Source organism: Alnus glutinosa, chromosome 5, assembly GCF_958979055.1.
Source record: "Alnus glutinosa chromosome 5, dhAlnGlut1.1, whole genome shotgun sequence".
Taxonomy (NCBI): Eukaryota; Viridiplantae; Streptophyta; class Magnoliopsida; order Fagales; family Betulaceae; genus Alnus; species Alnus glutinosa.
In genome coordinates, this window is record NC_084890.1 from 24,005,860 (window position 1) to 24,026,474 (window position 20,615).

Sequence of the window (20,615 nt, forward strand, 5' to 3'; positions counted from 1 at the left end):
TAGCCAAAACTTCAACTCCATAACCCTAAACTTTTGTTACCAAACACGTTTTTCCGGAATTCTTAAACCAAGTACGTACATGTTGCATGTAAACAAGAAGAACGTACATAAGAGAATGAAAATAAGAAGCTTCTTAAAGATAATTTACAGTGCACCAATGTTCTTAAGGCCAAGAACAACCCCAACCCCAATAATGTGACCCACACTCCCACATGCCAAGGTATCTGCAAGAGTGAAGCCAGCTGGGTCACCGGTCTGCAGCCCTGAGTCCCTCACTTCAAGCCTTAGTCCCGCCGTCGACTTCCGGTTTGCCGATGGTGCCAACCCAAACCTTCCGGCAAACAGCATCAGGGTTGTAGAAGTCACCATTATCTGTCCCGCAAATAAACTTCCAAATTAGACATATAGAAGTAGTTGATAGAAAAGAAAACTTATTCTTGAGGTTAATGGTCTCATATATTGGATAAATTGTAGATTCTACTTCTCAAATCCTTACCAAGTTTGTGGGTGAACCAATGAAGTCGCAGCGAGCACCCAAGGCCCCCTTTCCCTTACGCCTCATTGGTTGAACTGCTGCCTGAATGATGGGAAAATACTTCAGATTACAATTGATCAAAAACATTGAGTACTGTGGGAGAGATGAATGCCTTCCCTACGGCCATGCATATGCTCTATGCAGCTGACACGATACATGATTCACGAATTTAACATGAATCCAATATAAAATTAGTGAGTCAAGATTGAGCAATTTGATTATTTAATTCAGGTAAACGTTGATATTATGGCTGACAATTTTTTATACGACCCCGAACTATGTGTGAAAATGCAGGTGGATAATAACTGCCCACATCCATTATCTGCATATGTTGATGCGGTTATCAAAACTCATTATCATGAATTGTATAACAAGTGAAATCTTAATTTATTTAAACTTAAATATAGTAACAACTGCATTTAGATTTACATAGTAATTCGAAAAGCCATTATCTCATATGCGGATAGTAGATAATAATCGTATGATGCGGATAGTGATCGCATTGTGCGGATGCAGATATTGCTAATAATCGCAATATTAAAACATTAAGATTGATGGATCTGACCTGTTTAATTAAATGGTTCGGCTTATGATTAACATATAAATAGTCTTATACCATTGATATGATTCAACATACCCAAACCTACCACGAGACATAATGACAGGTAATTTTTGACATAGTCGGTGAACTTGACATGAACCCAATACAAAATTAGAGGTTTATAAAGGTTGAGAGATTTGACTTGTTTAATTAAATGAGTCAGGTTAGAGTTGATCTATATATATAATTTTATACACATACCTTGACAAGACCCGAACCCGACACGCAAATAGGAATTGTCATCCCTAAGACATATATAACATTATAATTATGCCTCAACACAACCAAAATCTAACAGCCAACATTTAAAACCAACAATTTTTTACACGACCATAAACAGTAACAAGATTAAACAGGAGACCAACCCAACTGATACACTGTACTCCAGTTCATTATACTAGGAAGAAGAAGATCAAACATAATCTCTAGAAGTATTAATACTTGAAAAGGCCAGCGATTAGTTTATCAAAAGGAAAAACAATTGGAAATGACCCAATCGACAGCTTAATTAGATTGAGAAAATTCATTAGAATTAATAAAGGGAAATTAGGGAAGCTAACCAGACTTCGAACAGGAGCTGCTGCTGCTGAAACTTTGGGACTCAGCCCATTGTATTGTGGGAGAGAAGTCACGACAGTTGTTGCCATTTTCCGACGCCAAGGCAAGTTGATATCACAAGCCTCTCTCAATCTCTCTGACTCTCGATCTTGAAGTTTTATTATTTTCCGAATTTTTTCCCGAGTCCAAAAGTATTATAAACTACTCAATAATAAATGATCCGCTACAGCCACATGAGCAATTTGTGGCTTCAGAATGCGAGCCTTGGATACACTTAGATACTTTCTGCTCACGTGGCTCCGTGCCATTGGACTTATCCATTTTGGATAAGGTTTTTGGGTGCCTTATATCAGTTATATGTCATATATGACTTACAGCTGAAATTTCTGAAAAATATGTACGAAAATCCCTTTGTTTAGCTGGAAACGACCCCGTATTGGGGGAGATCCAGTGCTCTAAGTACCCAATGAAATCACCCTGTATTTTATTTTGTTTTTTATGGCATCATGTAGTTATAAAGATTCAGAACCAATTAAAAAAAAAATTCAGGTCCCACATGTTAAAATCCTGCCCCCTTTTTTATTTATTTATTTATTTTTTTTTATGTGTATTAAACATGATGTTTTACTAAATATCTAAGAGACTATAGGATTAAGAGAAATGTTATTTAATAGACTTTTATTTGATTTTCATACAATCGAGATGATATGACAGTGAAAACATTTTACTATAGCGCAAGTATTTTTTTTTTTTCATTATACTTTAATTTTAAAAAATTTTATAATAATTTTTTATATATATTAGTATGATTGTAATATATCATAGTAAATTATGGCTTCAATTCACAAAAATCATCTTAAGAGGGGTAAAAAAACATCTCAATAAAATGGGCAAATAATAACAAATAACATAGCTACGGGAGTTAAAAATATTTTGAAACTTATTGACACATGACGAAATGTTAAAGTTTAAAGAAAACCTTATAACAAATGTCAATGTTTGTCTCTATTATAATAAGTGAAAAATATAATAGACTCTAAACCAATTATAACCAAACAATTCATCAAATATGTAAAGCAGTAAAGCAGTTGACACATATATTTGGATACGAAGTGGAAACTATTTGAATTCAAAGAGAAAAAACACTTCGGGGCAGTCAAACTCAGGAAATCAATTATAACAAAAAAACCACGAATTACAAGAACTTAACAATCACAAAACCTTTACAGTCTTCACTCTTTTAAATTATAACAAGCGATCCATTTGTCTGCTTCTCTCCCAAAATGTCTGGAGAGTTCTTCTTCTTGATCTTCCTTAACTAGAACTCCAATTGGCTTCAATTGTTCAATGGTTGAAGATTGAACTAAAACTCTAAGAGAGATATATCATAATTCTATTAAGGTCTAAAACCCACTCTTAGCACAATAAATTCTATACTAGAATCCTTAAAGAAAGACTGCCTAGAAACCTCTTTAAATAATCTCTGGAAACCCTACAATAAGTCAGGAACATATTCCTAGACGGCGGTATCCAAATAGGCTAATCGCATGTCCGGACACCAAGCAAAAAGATACACTTTCTGTGACTTCTGTCCAGACAGGTAACCCTACTTGTTTTTGGACACATGCATGAAACAAATCTTCTCGGAAAGTTGTATCTGCTGGGTGTCCGGACACCTTGAAGAACAAAGGCTCTCGGGAAGTTGCCTCCGCTGGCTGTCCGAATATCTGGAAGAACATGATCTCTTTGTAAGTTGTGTCGGGACACTGCTTTTGGCTGTCCGAACAATGAAGAAAAACTTGTACTCTGAAGACCAATTTCTTCACCAAATCAACAACCTTTTGTCACATGTATGTAGCCAATAATAAAAAACTAACAAACTCCCCATTTGACCATTTTGGGACAAAAATGTGACAACAAAAAAATACTCCCCATTTTTGTCACAAAAGGACAAAGAGTAAATAAAATAGTCCACAAATCCAAGTCAAAAAACGTAATCCAGAAAGGAAAAAAGAAAATGTTCAACAAAAACAACAACAATCTTCATGGCGTTTCATCCCATCAATCTTTTGGAAGAATGTTGCAGAGAATGGTCCGAACGTTAATCTTGATCTGTGCAAAATTTGTCTCAATGAGTCGCATATGTTGATCCATAGACCGAAGCATGTCAGTCATGTGACTCAGTTGACTCATAACCTCAGCATTAGATGGCGCAGAAGAAGAAGATGTCGAAGGAGAGATAGGAACAGGCTCATCAAACACCTGAAACCGTTGAAACTGAGCATTGGATTTCATTACTATGGCCTTCCCAAAACATCCTTCAGGCATTTCAACAGGTTCAGAGGGAGGAATGGAGGGCAAATTCTGCTTGAGGATCTTAGTAATCTGTCCTCCAAAAGGCAAAGCAATGTTGTTAACTGCCTGTAGCTCTATCATGGTCATCACCATGTGCGCAATAGACAAAATGGAACCCTCTGGGTGATGGCAAAAATCAGCTGAGCCTGATCGAGTGGAACATCACTATTGCGAGAAATATGGTAGATATTTTGCATGACAATCCGAGCTAACAAACGTTCTACAGCTCGCAGATAACTAACAGGAATCTTGTTCCTATGTTCCTCCCACTCATACGCCCCACCAGGATTAAAACATTCCATAAGCTCTGCCATGGAAGGAGGAGTAACGAAATTTGGATAAGGCATGGTAATCCCAGAAGGGAGTGGAATGCCAGTGACCTCACTGGTGACCTCGAGAGTTACGATCAATTTGGTGCCGCACACTTTGGTGTCCACATATGGAGTATCATAGCGACTATAGGGTTTCAAGTTCATGTAAAACTCATGAACAAGCCGAGGATAGATATTCACTGCATTAAATACGCTCAGCCACCCATTCTATTGAAAAATCTGATAAATAAGCTGGAATGGAGGAACCCTAATATCGGACCTCAAAACCCCACGTTCAATCACAATCATACGATGACGAATGCGTTCCATAGCAGCATCAATTTCAGGTTTAGATCGCTTACGACTAGACATGGCCTGAATTACACAAAAAAATATACCACAAACAAGCAATACCATTATGAAATCAATAGTGAATCACATAAAGAGGCAATGGATCAAAAATAAACCAAAAACAATGCCAAACATACTATGAAACTTGACTTAGGCATTTTATCAAACACATGGTGTGCACAATTTTTTTTGAAAAGAACAAAACAATGTGACAATGTAGAAATTTTGAAAAATTACATGAATAATTCAAAAGAACCAGCTGTAGCACACAAGAATAGTAAGAAAACCAATCAATCTAGCAACAAAAAAAAATTAGGCTAGAAATTCCAACAACTGAAACCATAGCCCTAGAAATTCAAAAATACAAATCCAAGAACCAAACAAGTAAATCTAAATCAAAATATGGAGAGGGCACATACCATGATGAGGGAAGAGAGAAGAAGCTGCAAAGAATCGAGGAAGGACACTAAAACAATCGAAGAAGAGCAGCACAAGAGAACTAGGGCAAACCAAAAATCATAGGAAAGGAAAAGAAAGGGCAGTTTTTAAAACAAAACCCGACGCGTGTCCGGACACAAGGAAACTGCGTTCGGACAGGAGTTCCCGAGAGCAGTTTTTGACACGCGTGTTCGGACTCAGAATAGAGCCGTTTGGACACTACACACAAAAATAAATTTTATGGCACACAAAGTGATTTTTTCAATGAGAGAATCAAAACATACATGTATTTAAAACTAAGAAATCAATCAAATAGCAAGGTAAAATATCCAAAAATATATATGAGAAGTAATAAAATATGAGCAAAGTTGCTCTGCAGTGAAATGAAACCAAAAGGTCATTGCAACTCATGCCATATGTGTAGTGTGTGAAAGCCAGCCAAAAAGAAAGAAAGAGAGAATACCAATAAGGTAATAACATCTGAATGGCCTGGTAAGAGAAAGTACAAAGTATGGCAAGCCAAAAATCAAACCTTATCTTATTAGGGCCTAGTCACCCTCATTTGATACACTCCCCCTAAGATACAGCACAATCTTTTACTTAGTCTGTAGTGACCGTCTGTTTCCGCAATGATTTGGTCACTGACTATTTCTTAAGGACAAGTGTAAGAATTTTAAAAGCATATTCAGCAGTGGACTTTTTTTATCCATATATTTCTAAAAATCAATTGCTTGTGATCTTGGTGCTATAGCCTAGAGAGAATGTCAGAATTTTTAGGTTTTATGTTCTACTAGCGAGTTAGTCAATTTGACTACCACACTAAAAGATTCTTTTAAAAGAACATCCAAATTAAAACTAGAGAAAAAAAAAAAAAAAAAAAAAAAAAAAAAAACTTAAGGAAGCTTTGATAGTGCACAATAGAGATAGCATGAGAAGAATGAACCAACAAACTTTAGATGCAGTAGAAAAACAGAGCAGATATCAAATTAGATCATCTCAAGTATATGCAAAGTAATTCCACAAAGCACAAAGACTGAGAGATCAGTTAAGAAGACATGAGATATTTGATAAATTGTCAAAGATAAAACATTCTCTAATCACCCTCCTTTTTTTTTTGGGAGAAAATGACTTTAAACATATGTGCTTAAATCAGATAGAAAGAATGCAAGAATTTTTAGGTTCTAGGTTCAACTAGTGAGTTGATCAAGTTGACCGAAAAGCTAGTCGACCTCCCTCACATGGTTGCCTAACAAACATCACCCTTGCAGTCAGGCTTAGCTCAAATAAAAGCTTTAAAGTGTACAAAAGATTAGTGTATGAGAAGTGTACCACAAAAGCTCATGCTTAGGTAAAGAATTTAGCCCATTAAAAGAATAATCAACTCATGCATAATAAGCACATTCCAAGAGATAATTATGAGTTGAATTCAAGGAATACACATGAAAAATTAATGAACTTTCAAGATGCAAAAGCCAAAGTTAGGAAGTAGGCAACAAATTTTTAATATTTTTTTTCAATTTTTTTTTTAATTTAATGAAAACTGGAAATAAAATACAAAATTAATGCAATGCATATGTAAAACATAAATTAAGTAAATAAATAAAAAAAAATGTAATGCAAAGAACTCTACATGCTCTCGGATATGAATATGCATGAACAATGATCCTAGACACGCCATATGACCACCTAACTCTAGGTGAGACCACTACCACTCCCCCTCAAATGGTAAATGGTATCGACCTTCCTAACCCAAGCCTTCTTACCACTAGGTGCAACTTTGTGACTCATGGCCAACTCATCTAACTTAGTTAAAACCACCCTCATCATGTTGCACATGTCCCTCATAGCTTTTCCTAGAATAGGAACTATCATACTTATGCTCACAAGGTTTCAGTTTGAAACAGCTAGATCTGACATGACCAATTTTGCCACAATGATGGCAAGTAGGAACAAACCTTTGAGAATGTTGTCTCCTATGGGGAGGGACATATTTAGACACAGAAGACTCTACAACATCTTTTTCTTTCTTAAGAGCATCCTTCTTATTCCAAGGTCTTTGAGATTTCAATTGACAACAATTTGGCCTAATGTGACCAACAATCCTACAATGATGACATGTAGGAAAAAACATAGCTTGAATTTGTTTCCGTAAATGAACCTTGAATTTGAGCTTCACACAGTTATTCACGCTAGAATTTTTGCCCTTATCTAAACAGACTATATTGGCCTTCGCTTCTTCAACTTTCATAGGCTTAACAAACAGTCTTTCTAAAATTAGAATTAGAAGCATGCGAAGTAGAGGCAACCAAGTTCTCAACAATCAGACTAGGCTTGTTAGAAACATGTTTTTGAACACAAAACAAGTTTTTCAGGTTATCACTAAAGAGTCTATGTGAGAGTTCCTTAGAGCCTTTCAATTCATTCTCAAGTGATTGATTATTTTCAACAAGCACAGTAATTTTAGATTTCAAAGAGTCAACTAAGGCATGTGATTCACACAATTTAGTAACCAAAGACTCTTTTTTCATGCTCAAGATCATTAAGCTTTTTACGGAAAATTTTATTGATTGTCATCAATTTTATACATTCCTTATAGAGCTTGTTATAGGTCGTCTGAAGGTCATACTCATCATCAGAACCATCTTGGGATGACTGAGAAGTATTCATAACAAAAGGAGTCAAAGATCTCACTCAGGAACTTAATCCAAACAAAGTGAACCTGCTCAAATACCAATTGAAAAATATAATAAACAACGAAACATTCACAACAAAAAATTCACCAAATATCTAAAGCAGTAAAATAGTTGACACATATATTTGGTTACGAAGTAGAAACTCTTTGAAGTTAAAGAAACAACTCCGGAGCAGCCCAACCCAGGAAATCAATTATAACGAAGAAACAACGAATTACAAGAAGTTAATACTCACAAAACCTTTGCAGACTTCACTCTCTTGAATTATAACAAGCGACCCACTTGTCTACTTCTCTCCCAGAATCTCTGGAGAGTTCTTCTTGATCTTTCTTAACTAGAACTCCAGTTGGCTTCAATTGTTCAATGATTGAAGGTTGAACTGAAACTCTAAAAGAGACACATCATAATTCTATTAAGGTCTAAAACCCTCTCTCTCAACACAATGAATTATATACTAGAATACTTAAAGAAAGACTACCTAGAAACCACTTTAAAATAGGCTTTGAAAACCTTGCAACAAGTTAGGAATAGATTCCTAGGCGGCGACGTCCGGACAGGCTAATCACGTGTCCAGACACCAAGTAGAAAGATACACTTTCTGTGACTTCTGTCCGGACAGGAAACTCTATTATCCGGACACATGCATGAAACAACTCTTCTCGAGAAGTTGTGTTCGCTGGGTATCCGAACACCTTGAAGAACAGAGACTCTCGGGAAGTTGTGTCTACTAGCTGTCCGGACACTTTGAAGAAGAGGGACTCTTTGGAAGTTGCGTCCGCTGGCTGTTCGGACATCTAAAAGAACGAGATCTCTCTGTAAGTTGTGTCCGGACACTGCTTCTGGCTTTCTGGACACCGAAGAAAAATTTGTACTCTGAAGACCTTTCTTCATCAAATCAACAACCTTTTGTCACATGAATGTAGCCAATAATCAAAAACTAACAATATGAAAAAAAAAAAAAAAAATTATAATAATACAAAAAAGTAAATACATTTTTTTCATTGAAACATTGAAGATTTTTTTTTTTAAAAAAATGTTGATAAAACTATAAAGAAATACCTTTTCTTTCAATCCACATACTTATTGATCATAACAATCAATTTGTAGTAGCAAATTAAAGTGTCATTTGTTATGTAATACTCCAATGGTAGTATTTGCTATGTGATGTTTGTTTACTGTAGGTTCGAATCAAACGCACCTTATTCAGTGAACTTTTTAATTTATTTTTTTTTCAATTTTTGAATTGGTATTATTTTATCTTAATTTTTTCGAAATAATTATTTTATGTTAATTGTTAGGCAAACTCATGTATGTGTCTTAGGTAGGAGTGTAAATCCAGCCGGTTATAACCGGCCCGTAACCGAGTACCAATCGGTAACCGAAAAATCGGTTTGGTACCCGGTTGGAAATAACCGATAACCGGCTCTACCGGAGTGGTTATCGGGTTTAGCATTTATATATATCCGGTTATAACTAATAACTGTGTATATATATATATATATATATATATATAAATATATAAAATAATTAAAATATATATTAGAATTAAAATATCAAAAATTAAAATTACTAAATTAGCTCTGCCGAATCCGCCTCACTCATTCATTCGCCATTCTGCAACTGTGCCTAAGCCCTCTTTCCATCATGAGCTGAAGATCCCATAGGATCTGATATTCTTCCGTGCCTCATGTTTCAATGGATGACACTGTACTTATAAACTACAAGGGATCAAGTGGTTGGCAGCCAAAATCATCGGATGCTAACAATAAGAAGATGATGCATCGAGAGATGGAGCGGAAAAGAATAAAGGAGATGGCTAAAATACACGCCTCACTTAGATCTCTTCTCCCTCTTCATTTCTCGTGTAGTATAGTAGACTAGTGAGGTGTCAAAGTGTGGAGCTGTTTCATTTCAGCCTCTCAAGGGCCTCTACCACCATGGGTGTAAAGAAGGCTTATGAACCCAATGTTATCTCAATTGGTTTGAACCACCATGGCGTAGAGCGTCTACAAGCCATGGAAAAGCTCAAACTGAAACTCATTTGCCGCCTTTTTAACCAAAATGTAGTCAAATTAGATATACTACTCGGAGGAAATCAAACTTAAAAGTGACAAATTTCTCGAGATGATGCTAATTGATGGCTGTTTTATTGTTGGGATCCTTAGAGAGGTATGGCGGCATAAATCCGGACACCAAATACCTTTCATCCAAAGGTGGATGTTGCCCACTTTTTGCCATGATCTAATCATGTTTGTAAACCAACTCCCATTCTTTTTTCTTTCAGAATTATTTCAAATGACAAGTAACAATACTCCTGTAGACCCACCACCATCTTTGCAAAAGCTTGCCCTTCACTTATTTAATCCTCTATTGTAAAGAGACTCATACACAGCACCCGCGAAGATCATAACAACTGAAGGAATTTTTTGCTAGTGTTGTGTCCGAGTCTCTTTGTAACAAAGAATTAAGGGGTAATTACCTTTTCCCCCATGAACTATCAACTTTTGCGCAAATCCCCTATGAACTATCAACTCAACCAAAATAGAGCACAACTACCAAAGTTACAGGTTTTCTCCCCTTCCGCCAGTCATAAGGGTTAAATCCAACGGTCAACGCCTCATGTGACTATCAAGTTACAGGTTTTTAATAAATTTTCTTCCTCGTTTACCCTTAGCTCTCTCATTAAAAGATTCTGAAAAAAATACAAAAAGAAACAAAGCTAGTGAAACGTTCATGGTTACGGACCTAAACAACGTCGGACCAGTCTTGGGAGCACTAGACTTTGCACTGGTTCTTGAACCGCCATACCTGCTTGGCTTGGAGCTTATTGCCAAAGGTTGGTCGTCGAAAACCAACAGCTCTTGGACCCATTTTTGCTGACCTGTTTTTTAGGCTAAGGATGAAGATGATGATGACTCAGCAAAAGATTATGACTCTATAGTCAAACTAGATGAAAGCATAGACAAGAAACCAAGGAAAAGGAGAAACATGTAGGTTTTCTTTCCTCTTAATTGAAGTGTACCATTTTTGTTTTTTTAAATGTTCATTGATCTTTTTCTTTCCTCTAGCACTTTGTTTGTAGGATGAACTGTAAGGGAGAGAGAGCCTAAGGTTTTGGACACCAAAACAGGGGTGAACAGAGCAACCTGGAAACACTACTATTACGAAGGTTGAAGAAGAGGAAGGTTGAAAACGTCACAAGCTTTGTTTGTTTTTTCTCCAAAACGTATGACTTAACTAATGTTTCCAAATGCATCATTTGATCGAACTTCCAGGTTTCAAGATCAATGTAGGTTGCGTGAATCCTAAAGTGCCTTGTGACACGTGAAGATTGTTGCACCTCATGCAACTCCCCCATGCCAATATACCTTCATTAATCAGATTATTAATTCTTGAAGAAGCCTCGCCACCAACTTCCGCATTAGGTTCCTAAGATTCAGTAAAAAGCTCTTAGCCTTTTTATTGAGTGAGTTTTTTTTGTTGAGTGTGTTTCTCCAATTATTATTCATTTCTGACAAAAAGTTTGAATATCTTGAACCAACCCCATGTGCACCTACTACCTATTCGGCCAATGGCCTGAAAGAATCAGACGCAAGAAAGAGAGAAGAAAACCATTCTATAAAGAACTATAAAACCATTCTCCTCTTCTCAAAAGAACTATATAACCATTCAATTGAAGATTATTGTCATCTCTTTTACATGGATGCAGTCAGTGTAAGTGAAATAGAGGTGCTTTATGAGCTCTTTCAGAAGATTAGTAGCGTCGTGATTGATGATAGGCTGATTAATAAGGTTTGTATGTGTCTTGTATAGGCCATTGGACAACTTATCGGGACTGGGTTGCCCGAAGCGGAGGTGATTGTATGCGGAGGTTCAAGTTTGTCCTTGACAAGTTCATCAGACTTGCTTGTGTACTCTCGAGAAAATTGCAAGAGGTATGGGAATAAACATATAAGAATAGAGGAAGCAAATAAGACAGAAAGTATTGTTGAGAATTGATGTGCCTGAGAGTGAGAGAAGGATTTTCGCTCTACTATCTTAGAACAGATAGCAATTGCCGGAAGACCAATTGAGTGGAGGAGCTGGAAATATGTTGAGCGCCAAGGACAACAATATCCTCCTTCCTAGGTGGCTCTGTTATGCTCTGTTTATAGAAGCTAAAACAAAGGAAGATAAAAAGCTCTGTTTACACTATGGATGTTCTTGCGTTGAGGGATAGGTGGTATAGACATGAAAACAAAGCCGGTGAAGGATGGAAACAGTCCAGAACATACAAATATTTATTGAATAGAAAAAAAAATTAAAAAAAAAAATCCTACTGTAGTGGATGGCTTATAACCCATCCCACTCCTTGTCTCTCCTCAGTTGAGCAAACTTTCAGTCAAGAACATACAAATATTTATTGAATAGAAAAAAAAAATTTTAAAAAAAAATCCTACTAAATCATAACTCGTTGTTTTCAGTGTTTTTGTGTGAGCTTTCGTTGTTGATCAGCTATGGCAAAGAGCAAGGGGCCGGCGATCGGGATCAATTTGGGCATGACATTGAGGCAAAAGAGAGACAGATCAAGGAAGAAGACAACAGATTAGTTACAGACATGAAGAAGATAAACAAGAGAGAGGGATAGAGATAGTTGCAGAGATAAGGGCAAAATAGGAAGAAAAATTTGTAAACAGCACGTCACCTGCACCTGAGCCATTGACCGTTGGATTTAACCCCTCTAACTGACGGAAAGGGGGAAAACCTTTAACTTTGGTAGTTGGATGCTCTATTTTGGTAGATTTGGTAGTTCATGGGGGATTTGCGCAAAATTTGGTAGTTCATGGGGGAAAAAGGTAATTACCCCCAAAATTAAAGAAGTGAAGGGCAAGATTTAGCGATGGTGGGCCCCGCAGCTTGCCATGGGCTAACATTGCCAGAGTTGCTTGGGCAAACAACATCAAAAAAATGGCCGGACCCATTTCTACTGTAACGGAAAAAATCAGTAGTATTTTCTGTTAAAAGGAAAATGGGAAAGGCAAAAGAAAGAGAGAAAAAAAATGTTATTTTGCACAGAGAGAGAGAGAGAGAGAGAGAGAGAGAGAGAGAGAAACATCGGTTGGGCTTTGCTGTTTCTCTTTTGTGGAGGTTCTGAATTCTAAGGCCAGCTGAGGCATTGATTGTTTCTCAATAAGTGTTTATGTAATAATAGCCTGCGTTACTGAAGGAAATTTGCTCTCTTTGGTTGAGTTGGCCACTATAAATATGTGAATAGTCATTCTTTGTATGGTCTACAGATATTTCCTTGCATATTTTTGAGGACATCCTTCTCTACTGTTCAGCTGCACTATATTTCTTACCCAATACTGTTTCTTTCTCAACCCTGACTGTGAGGGCAAAATAGGAAGAAAACTGAATAAAAATGCATCTGATCCACATGTGATGCGTGGACCTTATGATTTATCAAGGTTGACTAACAAAAGGAGGGTTTTGGTAAGTAAATGGCAGTTCATGCGGTGGGGCGGTGGGAGTGTTAGTTCATAGGGAAATATTGATGGTGGCTGGTAGTTCATGCGGAAAAAAAGGTAATTACCCCAAGAAATTATAATCATCATTTTCATTATTGTTATGAGAAATGGAATATGAGGTGTTGGAGATGTGTATGAAAGATGTAGGAGAATCATTTCTCTATTGTCATTATTATTTGATAATCTTATAACCTCTATAATCAATGCAGTTGGTATGATTTACGCTGGATAATTAATACGTTTTATCTTTCTTCATTAATGTCATTATTATTTGGTAATCCAATAAATATTGTAATTAATACAGTTTGCACATTGAGGTTGTACAATATTTATGTTTTACCTATCTGCCTTGTAATGCCTTTGCTTATATGCATTTTTGTTTGTGTGTGTGTTTTCTAGGATATATATATATATTTGTGTCTATGCGCTTTAAACCTACAAACTCATATGTGGCAAAACTATTTATCGTCCATGGCGGCAAGGGTGGACTTAATAGTTTTCTTCCTGTGCTTTCTCCATCTTAGCAACAATCTGGTTGAAGCGGATTGGGGATTATCTTTAAAGGAAGAATTGAAATTCCAGAAGCGACTTATAAATCTTAAGAAGTCTGCAATTAAAAGCATTCAAGTAAGATTTTTGGAAGCTATTCTTTTAATTCTTCTATTCAAGTAGGTTTTTTAATATTTTGCATAAGATATTGAACTTATGAGTATGACTAAGCTAATCATAATAAAAATCAAACTCCCTATCCTAAAATCTCTACATAGGAGATTGAGAGTCATGCATGGGCTTAAAGCCATGCTTAATTGTAATAATATAATTTAATGCCATATACATAATTCATATGTCCTAGTTTGTTTCATGTTATTAGACTCACAATATGTTTGAAACCTCTTTTAATTTATTGGCTAAAGTAAGGCAAAATAGGCATTTCAAATCGTAACTAAATTGTTATGAGATCCAACAAACATACACATAAGTTTGATTTGATTTGACATCTACAGACAAGAGATGGAGATATATACGACTGTATTGATTTCTACAAACAACCTGGCTTTGATCATCCTTTTTGGAAGAATACCACATTTGAGGTTGAACTGTTAATGCAAACCTTTTCTTTTTCAATGCTAATTGATACAGTTGATATAGTTCTAACTTCTCAAGAGTGTCATTACAGATGAAACATAAGTTGTTTGTAGAAGGAATGAGAGCCAAAAGGAATTTACCATTAAATATTGGGCTGAAAGGTGCAGGTTGTCCTTATGGAACAATTCCTATAATAAGAATCAATAAAGACGACTTGGCAAGAGCCAAAAAGTTTTCAACAATATATTCTTCAAATATAGATGAAGAACCTGGACATCATGTAAGTATAATTTTTTTATGCTCGGAAAAACAGTATTATTTTTTTTGTTAGTGAATCTAACCTAGTATTTGTGATGCAAGTGACTTAAGAATTTGATTATCTCATGCAGTATGCAATACTTCGGACAAAAGCTGACCCCAATAGGAAGCTGATTGGAATTGAATCATATTTTAGCATGTATAATGCAAAAGGAATCACTGGATCTCAGTATAGTGAATTCCGGATGACATTTTCAAATGGTTTTGACACCATAAAAACAGGTTTAACGGTAATTCTCTAATTTAAGATAGCTTATCCTTTGTTAAAGAATTTTCCTATATCCTAGCAGACTAAAATACTGAGCAAATTTACTTTTAGGTAAATCCTTTACTATTTAAAGACAACCAGACACGGCTATTTGCTCACATCACGGTGGGTTTTGTAGATTCTATTGAGTAATTTCATTTTTGTAATTATTTGTAACAAATCAAAGGATTTATATTTAATATTTTCTATTGATAGAAAAATCTTTTATTTCATGAACTCATTATACCAGATTGATGGAAGAACACAGTGTTTCAATCAACATTGTCCTGGATATGTGCAAATAAATTCTCAAATACCTCTAGGTTGGGCGATAGAAAACACATCTGTTGTAGGTGGAGAGCAATTTGCCATTAAATTGCGAATCAATAAGGTATGAAAATGAATATGTGCATTTAGATGTTCATTAAATCACTCAACAAATTCATGGGAAAAAAAATAAAAAAAATAGGCCACAAATATATGTTCTTATACTTGTTTACACTATATTTTGTTTCATTTTGTCTTACTATCACGTGGTAGGAAATACGTGGCGGGCCAAATTCAACAAAATTTGTTTGGACATTATACTTTGAGGAAGACAACTCTGTAGTTGGTTTTTGGCCCCCATCATTATTTGGCAAATTGAGTGAGTTTGGCAATCAAGCTGATTGGGGAGGAGAAGTTTATAGTCCACTAGACCAGCCTAGCCCCCCTATGGGTACTGGGCTTCCTCCTGCATACTGGAGGACATCTGGATATACCGCTCATAGTCGACGAATTGCAGCTGCGTATGAGAATGCAAAGTTTCATTTTGTCAATCCAACTGATACAGAGGTGTATGCATCTAATCCACATGCATACAATATTCGAGATTTAGGATATTACAACGAATATTTTGGTCGTTTTATTTGTTATGATGGTCCTGGTGGAATCAAAGGACCTTGAAATTATAGTTTAACTGTCCATTTTAATAATAATGAGTTTTCTGAAGTTATCAATATTCAGTGACTAAAATTAATTTGTATTAATCGAAACATAAAATTCGAGAAAAGTTGATCTATATATATATGTGTGTGTGTGTGTGTGAGAGAGAGAGAGAGAGAGAGAGAGAGAAGCAGGACCATTAGCGTCTTTATTTCTTTCATTTTTTTGGTTACAATAGTTGATTCTATAATTTCATGTAACATGTGCACGAGACTTATCTCTTTCTCTTTACTTCACCTTTTCCTCAATCCTCTTCAAAATGCCAATATTTATTGCAATGTGTTATTTTCTTGCAAATACAAATATATACCATTCCTTTCTCGACCACTTTTGTTCTTCTTTCACTGTTGCGTTTGAAACCCCGGAAAAAAAAAAATACCTCATTCTTTTTCGCTTTGAGAAAATAAAAAGAAGATAAAATAAAAGTGACGCTAGCATTACTTGAGCTAGCAGTGAAGATCGCCAAGCTTTCCATGTCTGCCATGCACCCGTACAATATTCGAAGCATTAGGAAAGACTAAATGACAAACAAGTTTGTTGTCGGTATGGAAAAGTCCAAAATGTTGCTCTACACCTTCCAATTTTAGATCTTCATCGAACATGGCATAAAGGTAACCTTCATTTAGAGCATCTCCATTAGAATAGGCAAATAACTTAAAATAGTTAAATTTGATTATTATGAACTATTTTTCTTCTAAAGTAGAAAAGCTATTTTAACTTTTTTATTTTTTATTTTTATAAAATGAACCGTAAAGAGGCTCTTCTACCTATTTACCGTTCACACTACAAAATTTTTTTATTAATTTTTTCTCTCCTCTTCTTTCACTATCTCTCTTCCACATAGTCGTTGGCCGCAATCTCCCTCCTCCTCATCTTACCCATTCATCTCTTCCCCATTCTCTTCTACAATTTGAACCAAGATAGTAAGAGGTTGAGAGAATGGAAGATATTAAAGCTATAAAGAAAAAGCGAGAGAGAGAGAGAGAGAGAGAGAGAGAGAGAGAGAGAGAGAGAGAGAGAGAGAGAGAGAGAGAGAGAGAGCCCGTAAGAGAAGGGGATTTTCTGGCCTTGGGTGGTGCGGTTTGGTAGCAGTGGCGGTTGGGCCACCATTGTCGTGCGTGGGTAGCAGCTGGAGTGGCGGATCCCAGCCCTATTCTGGCGAGCTCTGCCTTTGGTTAGTTGCTGTAGCTTTTCGGTGTCGAATGAAAATCGTCAATGTTGGAAATTTCTAGTAATTTCATTTGTTTAATCTTTGTAGATATAACTATTTTCTGTGATTTGTGGTGGGTTGCTGGGTGCGGTTGTAACTTGAGAAAAGTTGAATAGCTCGGATTTTTGGTTCGGTTGTAGATTGATTTTTGGTGGGTTGAAGACGAGAGAGAGAGAGAGAGAGAGAGAGAGAGAGAGAAGAAATCAGAGGGAGAAGTGAGAGAGAGTGGAAGAGAGAAGTGAAAAAAAAATTGGAAAATAATATTTAAAGAAAGCAAATAGCGGAATATATAATCTGTTGGATCTTGTGTTGAAAAATGGGTAGGTAAAATAGAAAAGAGAATAGTCTATGGCATACTCAAGAATAGTCTCGCAATCATTTTTGCCCCCGATACTTTTTGGCATATTGAGTGAATTTGGCAATCAAGCCGATTGAGGAGAAGTCTATAGTCCACTAGACTAGCCTAGTCCCCCTATGGGCATTGGCCTTCATCCACATTAGAGGACATCAGCATATGCCACTCATAGTTGGCAAATTGCACCTGCGTATGAGAATGCAAAGTTTCAATTTGTCAATCCAATTGATACTGAGGTATGACGACTCATTTTTTTTTATAAACAAAATAAATCATCACAATGGCATGACAATTAGTTATAAGCCAAAATCTACACAACACATCTTATAATAAGTACATAACATATCAGAAATAATACATGGCATCAGAAGATTAAGATATTAAATAATAAGAACTATGTACAACACACTAAGCAAAATTATACATCTCTATGATTAGAGCTGGAAACGACCTCGTATTTGAGGGAGATCCAATGCTCTAAGTACCCAATGAAATCACCCAGTATTTTTTATTTTTATTTTTTTTTTATTTTTTTATGGAATTATGTAGTCATAAAGAATAAAAAAAAAAGAAAAAAAAAAAAGAGAGACCAACAAGTAAAATCCCGCTTTTTTTTTTGAATTAACCATGATGTTTTACTAAATATCTAAGCGATTATAAGATTAAGAGAAATGTTGTTTAATAGACTGTTACATGATTTTCATACAATCGGGAAGATGTGCCACTGAAAACATTTTACTATGGTGCAAGCTTTTTTTTTTTTTCATTATACTTTAATTTTAATTTTTATATATATTAGTATGATTGTAATATATAATAGTAAATTATGGCTTCAATTCACAAAATTCATCTTAAGAGGGGCAAAAAAAAAGTCTCAATAAAATCGACAAATAATAATAAATAAATAGCTACGAGAGTCAAAAATATTTTGAAACTTAATGACAAATGACGAAATTTCAAATTTTAAAGAAAACCCTATAAAAAATGTCAATGTTGTCACTATTATAATAAGTGAAAAATAAAATAGACACCAAACCAACCACAACCAAGCAATTCACCAAATATGTAAAGTAGTAAAGCAGTTGACACAGACATTTGGTTACGAAGTGGAAACTCTTTGAACTCAAAGAGAAAAACCACTCCTGGGCAGCCAAACCCAGGAAATCAATTATAACGAAGAAACAACGAATTACAAGAAGTTAATACTCACAAAACCTTTGCAGTCTTTACTCTCTTGAATTATAGCAAGTAACCCACTTGTCTGCTTCTCTCCCAGAATCTCTGGAAAGTTCTTTTTCTTGATCTTCTTTAACTGGAACTCCATTTGGGTTCAATTGTTCAATAGTTGAAGGTTGAACTAAAACTCTAAGAGAGATACATCATAATTCTATTAAGGTCTAAAACCCTCTCTTAGCACAATGAATTCTATACTAGAATCCTTAAAGAAAGACTGCCTAGAAACCTCTTTAAATAGGCTTTGGAAATCCTAGAACAAGTTAGGAATGGATTCCTAGCCGGTGGTGTCTAGACAGGCTAATCGTGTGTCTAGACACTAAGCAGAAAGATACACTTTCTGTGACTTCTGTCCGGACAGGTAACCCTATTGTCCGGACACATGCATGAAACAATTCTTCTCAGGAAGTTGTGTCCGCTGGGTGTTCGAACACCTTGAACAAGAAAGACTCTCGGGAAGTAGTTGTGTTAGCTAGCTGTCCGGACACTTTGAAGAACAGGGACTTTCTGGAACTTGCGTCTGCTGGTTGTCCGAACATCTGTAAGAACAAGATCTCTTTTCAAGTTGTGTCGGGACACTACTTCTGGTTGTACGAACACTGAAGAAAAACTTGTACTCTAAAGACCAATTTCTTCACCAAATCAACAACCTTTTGTCACATGAATGTAGCCAATAATAAAAAACTAACAAACTCCCCCTTTGGCCATTGTGGGACAAAACGATTACAACAAAAAAAGTACTTCCCCTTTTTTGTCACAAAATGACAAAGAGTTAATAAAATAGTCCACAAATCCAAGCCATAAAAACATAGTCTAGAAAAGAATAAAGAAAACGTTCAACAAAAACAACAATAACAATGGTGTACAAATTTTAATACTCGCAAGCGCACGAATCGTTTGCAATATAGTGTGTGCAAGTGCGAGATCGTATCCACAGGGAATTGCGTTGCAAAAATTAATTTCTATTTAAACTAATCCTATTTTAACCTAGTTCCAAATTTAGGGGTTTTTGATAAAAGAAAACATAAACAAAAATACTGAAAATAAAGGGGTCTAGGGTTTTGGAATCCACACTCACCAAATCACAACAACCTAATCTCATGCTCATCACACATATTTTGAGGTTCTCACATACAAATCTTAGGTATGCTCTACATTGCTTCAAAAATCATTTAAATCATTCAATGAATCCGTTCATTGCACAAATCACAAAAGATATTAGGATTAAACCAAATCATCAAATGTATTAGTCGAACGAAACACAATGAATATCCAATGTTTTGATAGATGAAAAACCAAGCAATCGATTTAATGAAACTTATTCCACATCATCACTTGTATCCGGAAACCACAAGAGACATCAAAACATCATTTCAAAAAATCGAAGTAGAACAATGAGAAATTAAAACCCATAAACTCAAATAGCATAAACAAGCATGAAACTCAGTTTCTCTTCAATGGTGAGGTTTCATCCTCAACCCTAAACGAAAATATTAGCTACCCATGATAAAATAACTACAACCTAAACATTAAATTAAAAGCATAAAAATTAAACACTTACAAATAAAAAATGGAAGAACAACTAGAAGAGAGACTTGGTGCGTGAGGGATGTGCCCCATTCCACACACTCCTTCCTACCCCTCCTTTTTTTTCTCTTTTTTCTCCCCTTTTATGTCTCATTCTGCCGGTTGGGGAAGGGAAGCAAACATGCATGTTCCCACGTGATGTTGCTGTCCACTTGCTGCAGGTTGGAATGAAAGTGCTGCTGTCCAGCAGGTTTGGTGCCAGGTGGCGTGGAGATGAGGAGAAGCTGCTGTCCTTGTGTCTTGATG

General features: G+C 35.8%; 2 protein-coding genes across 2 annotated transcripts; one reads left to right on the forward strand and one right to left on the reverse strand.

The window, feature by feature from the left end:
• LOC133867753 (photosystem I reaction center subunit psaK, chloroplastic) lies at nucleotides 1-1,888 on the reverse strand. Its single transcript, XM_062304519.1, has 3 exons — nucleotides 1,697-1,888; nucleotides 497-577; nucleotides 1-372 (listed from the first exon to the last, which is right to left on the reverse strand). The coding sequence occupies exons 1-3, from the start codon at nucleotides 1,781-1,783 to the stop codon at nucleotides 145-147; spliced, it is 396 nt and encodes a 131-aa protein (XP_062160503.1). The 5' UTR covers nucleotides 1,784-1,888; the 3' UTR covers nucleotides 1-144.
• An 11,932-nt stretch (nucleotides 1,889-13,820) lies between these two features.
• On the forward strand, nucleotides 13,821-15,945 carry LOC133869125 (protein neprosin-like). Its single transcript, XM_062306089.1, has 5 exons — nucleotides 13,821-13,976; nucleotides 14,527-14,715; nucleotides 14,825-14,983; nucleotides 15,251-15,391; nucleotides 15,541-15,945. The coding sequence occupies exons 1-5, from the start codon at nucleotides 13,821-13,823 to the stop codon at nucleotides 15,943-15,945; spliced, it is 1,050 nt and encodes a 349-aa protein (XP_062162073.1).
• The last annotated feature ends 4,670 nt before the right edge of the window (nucleotides 15,946-20,615 follow it).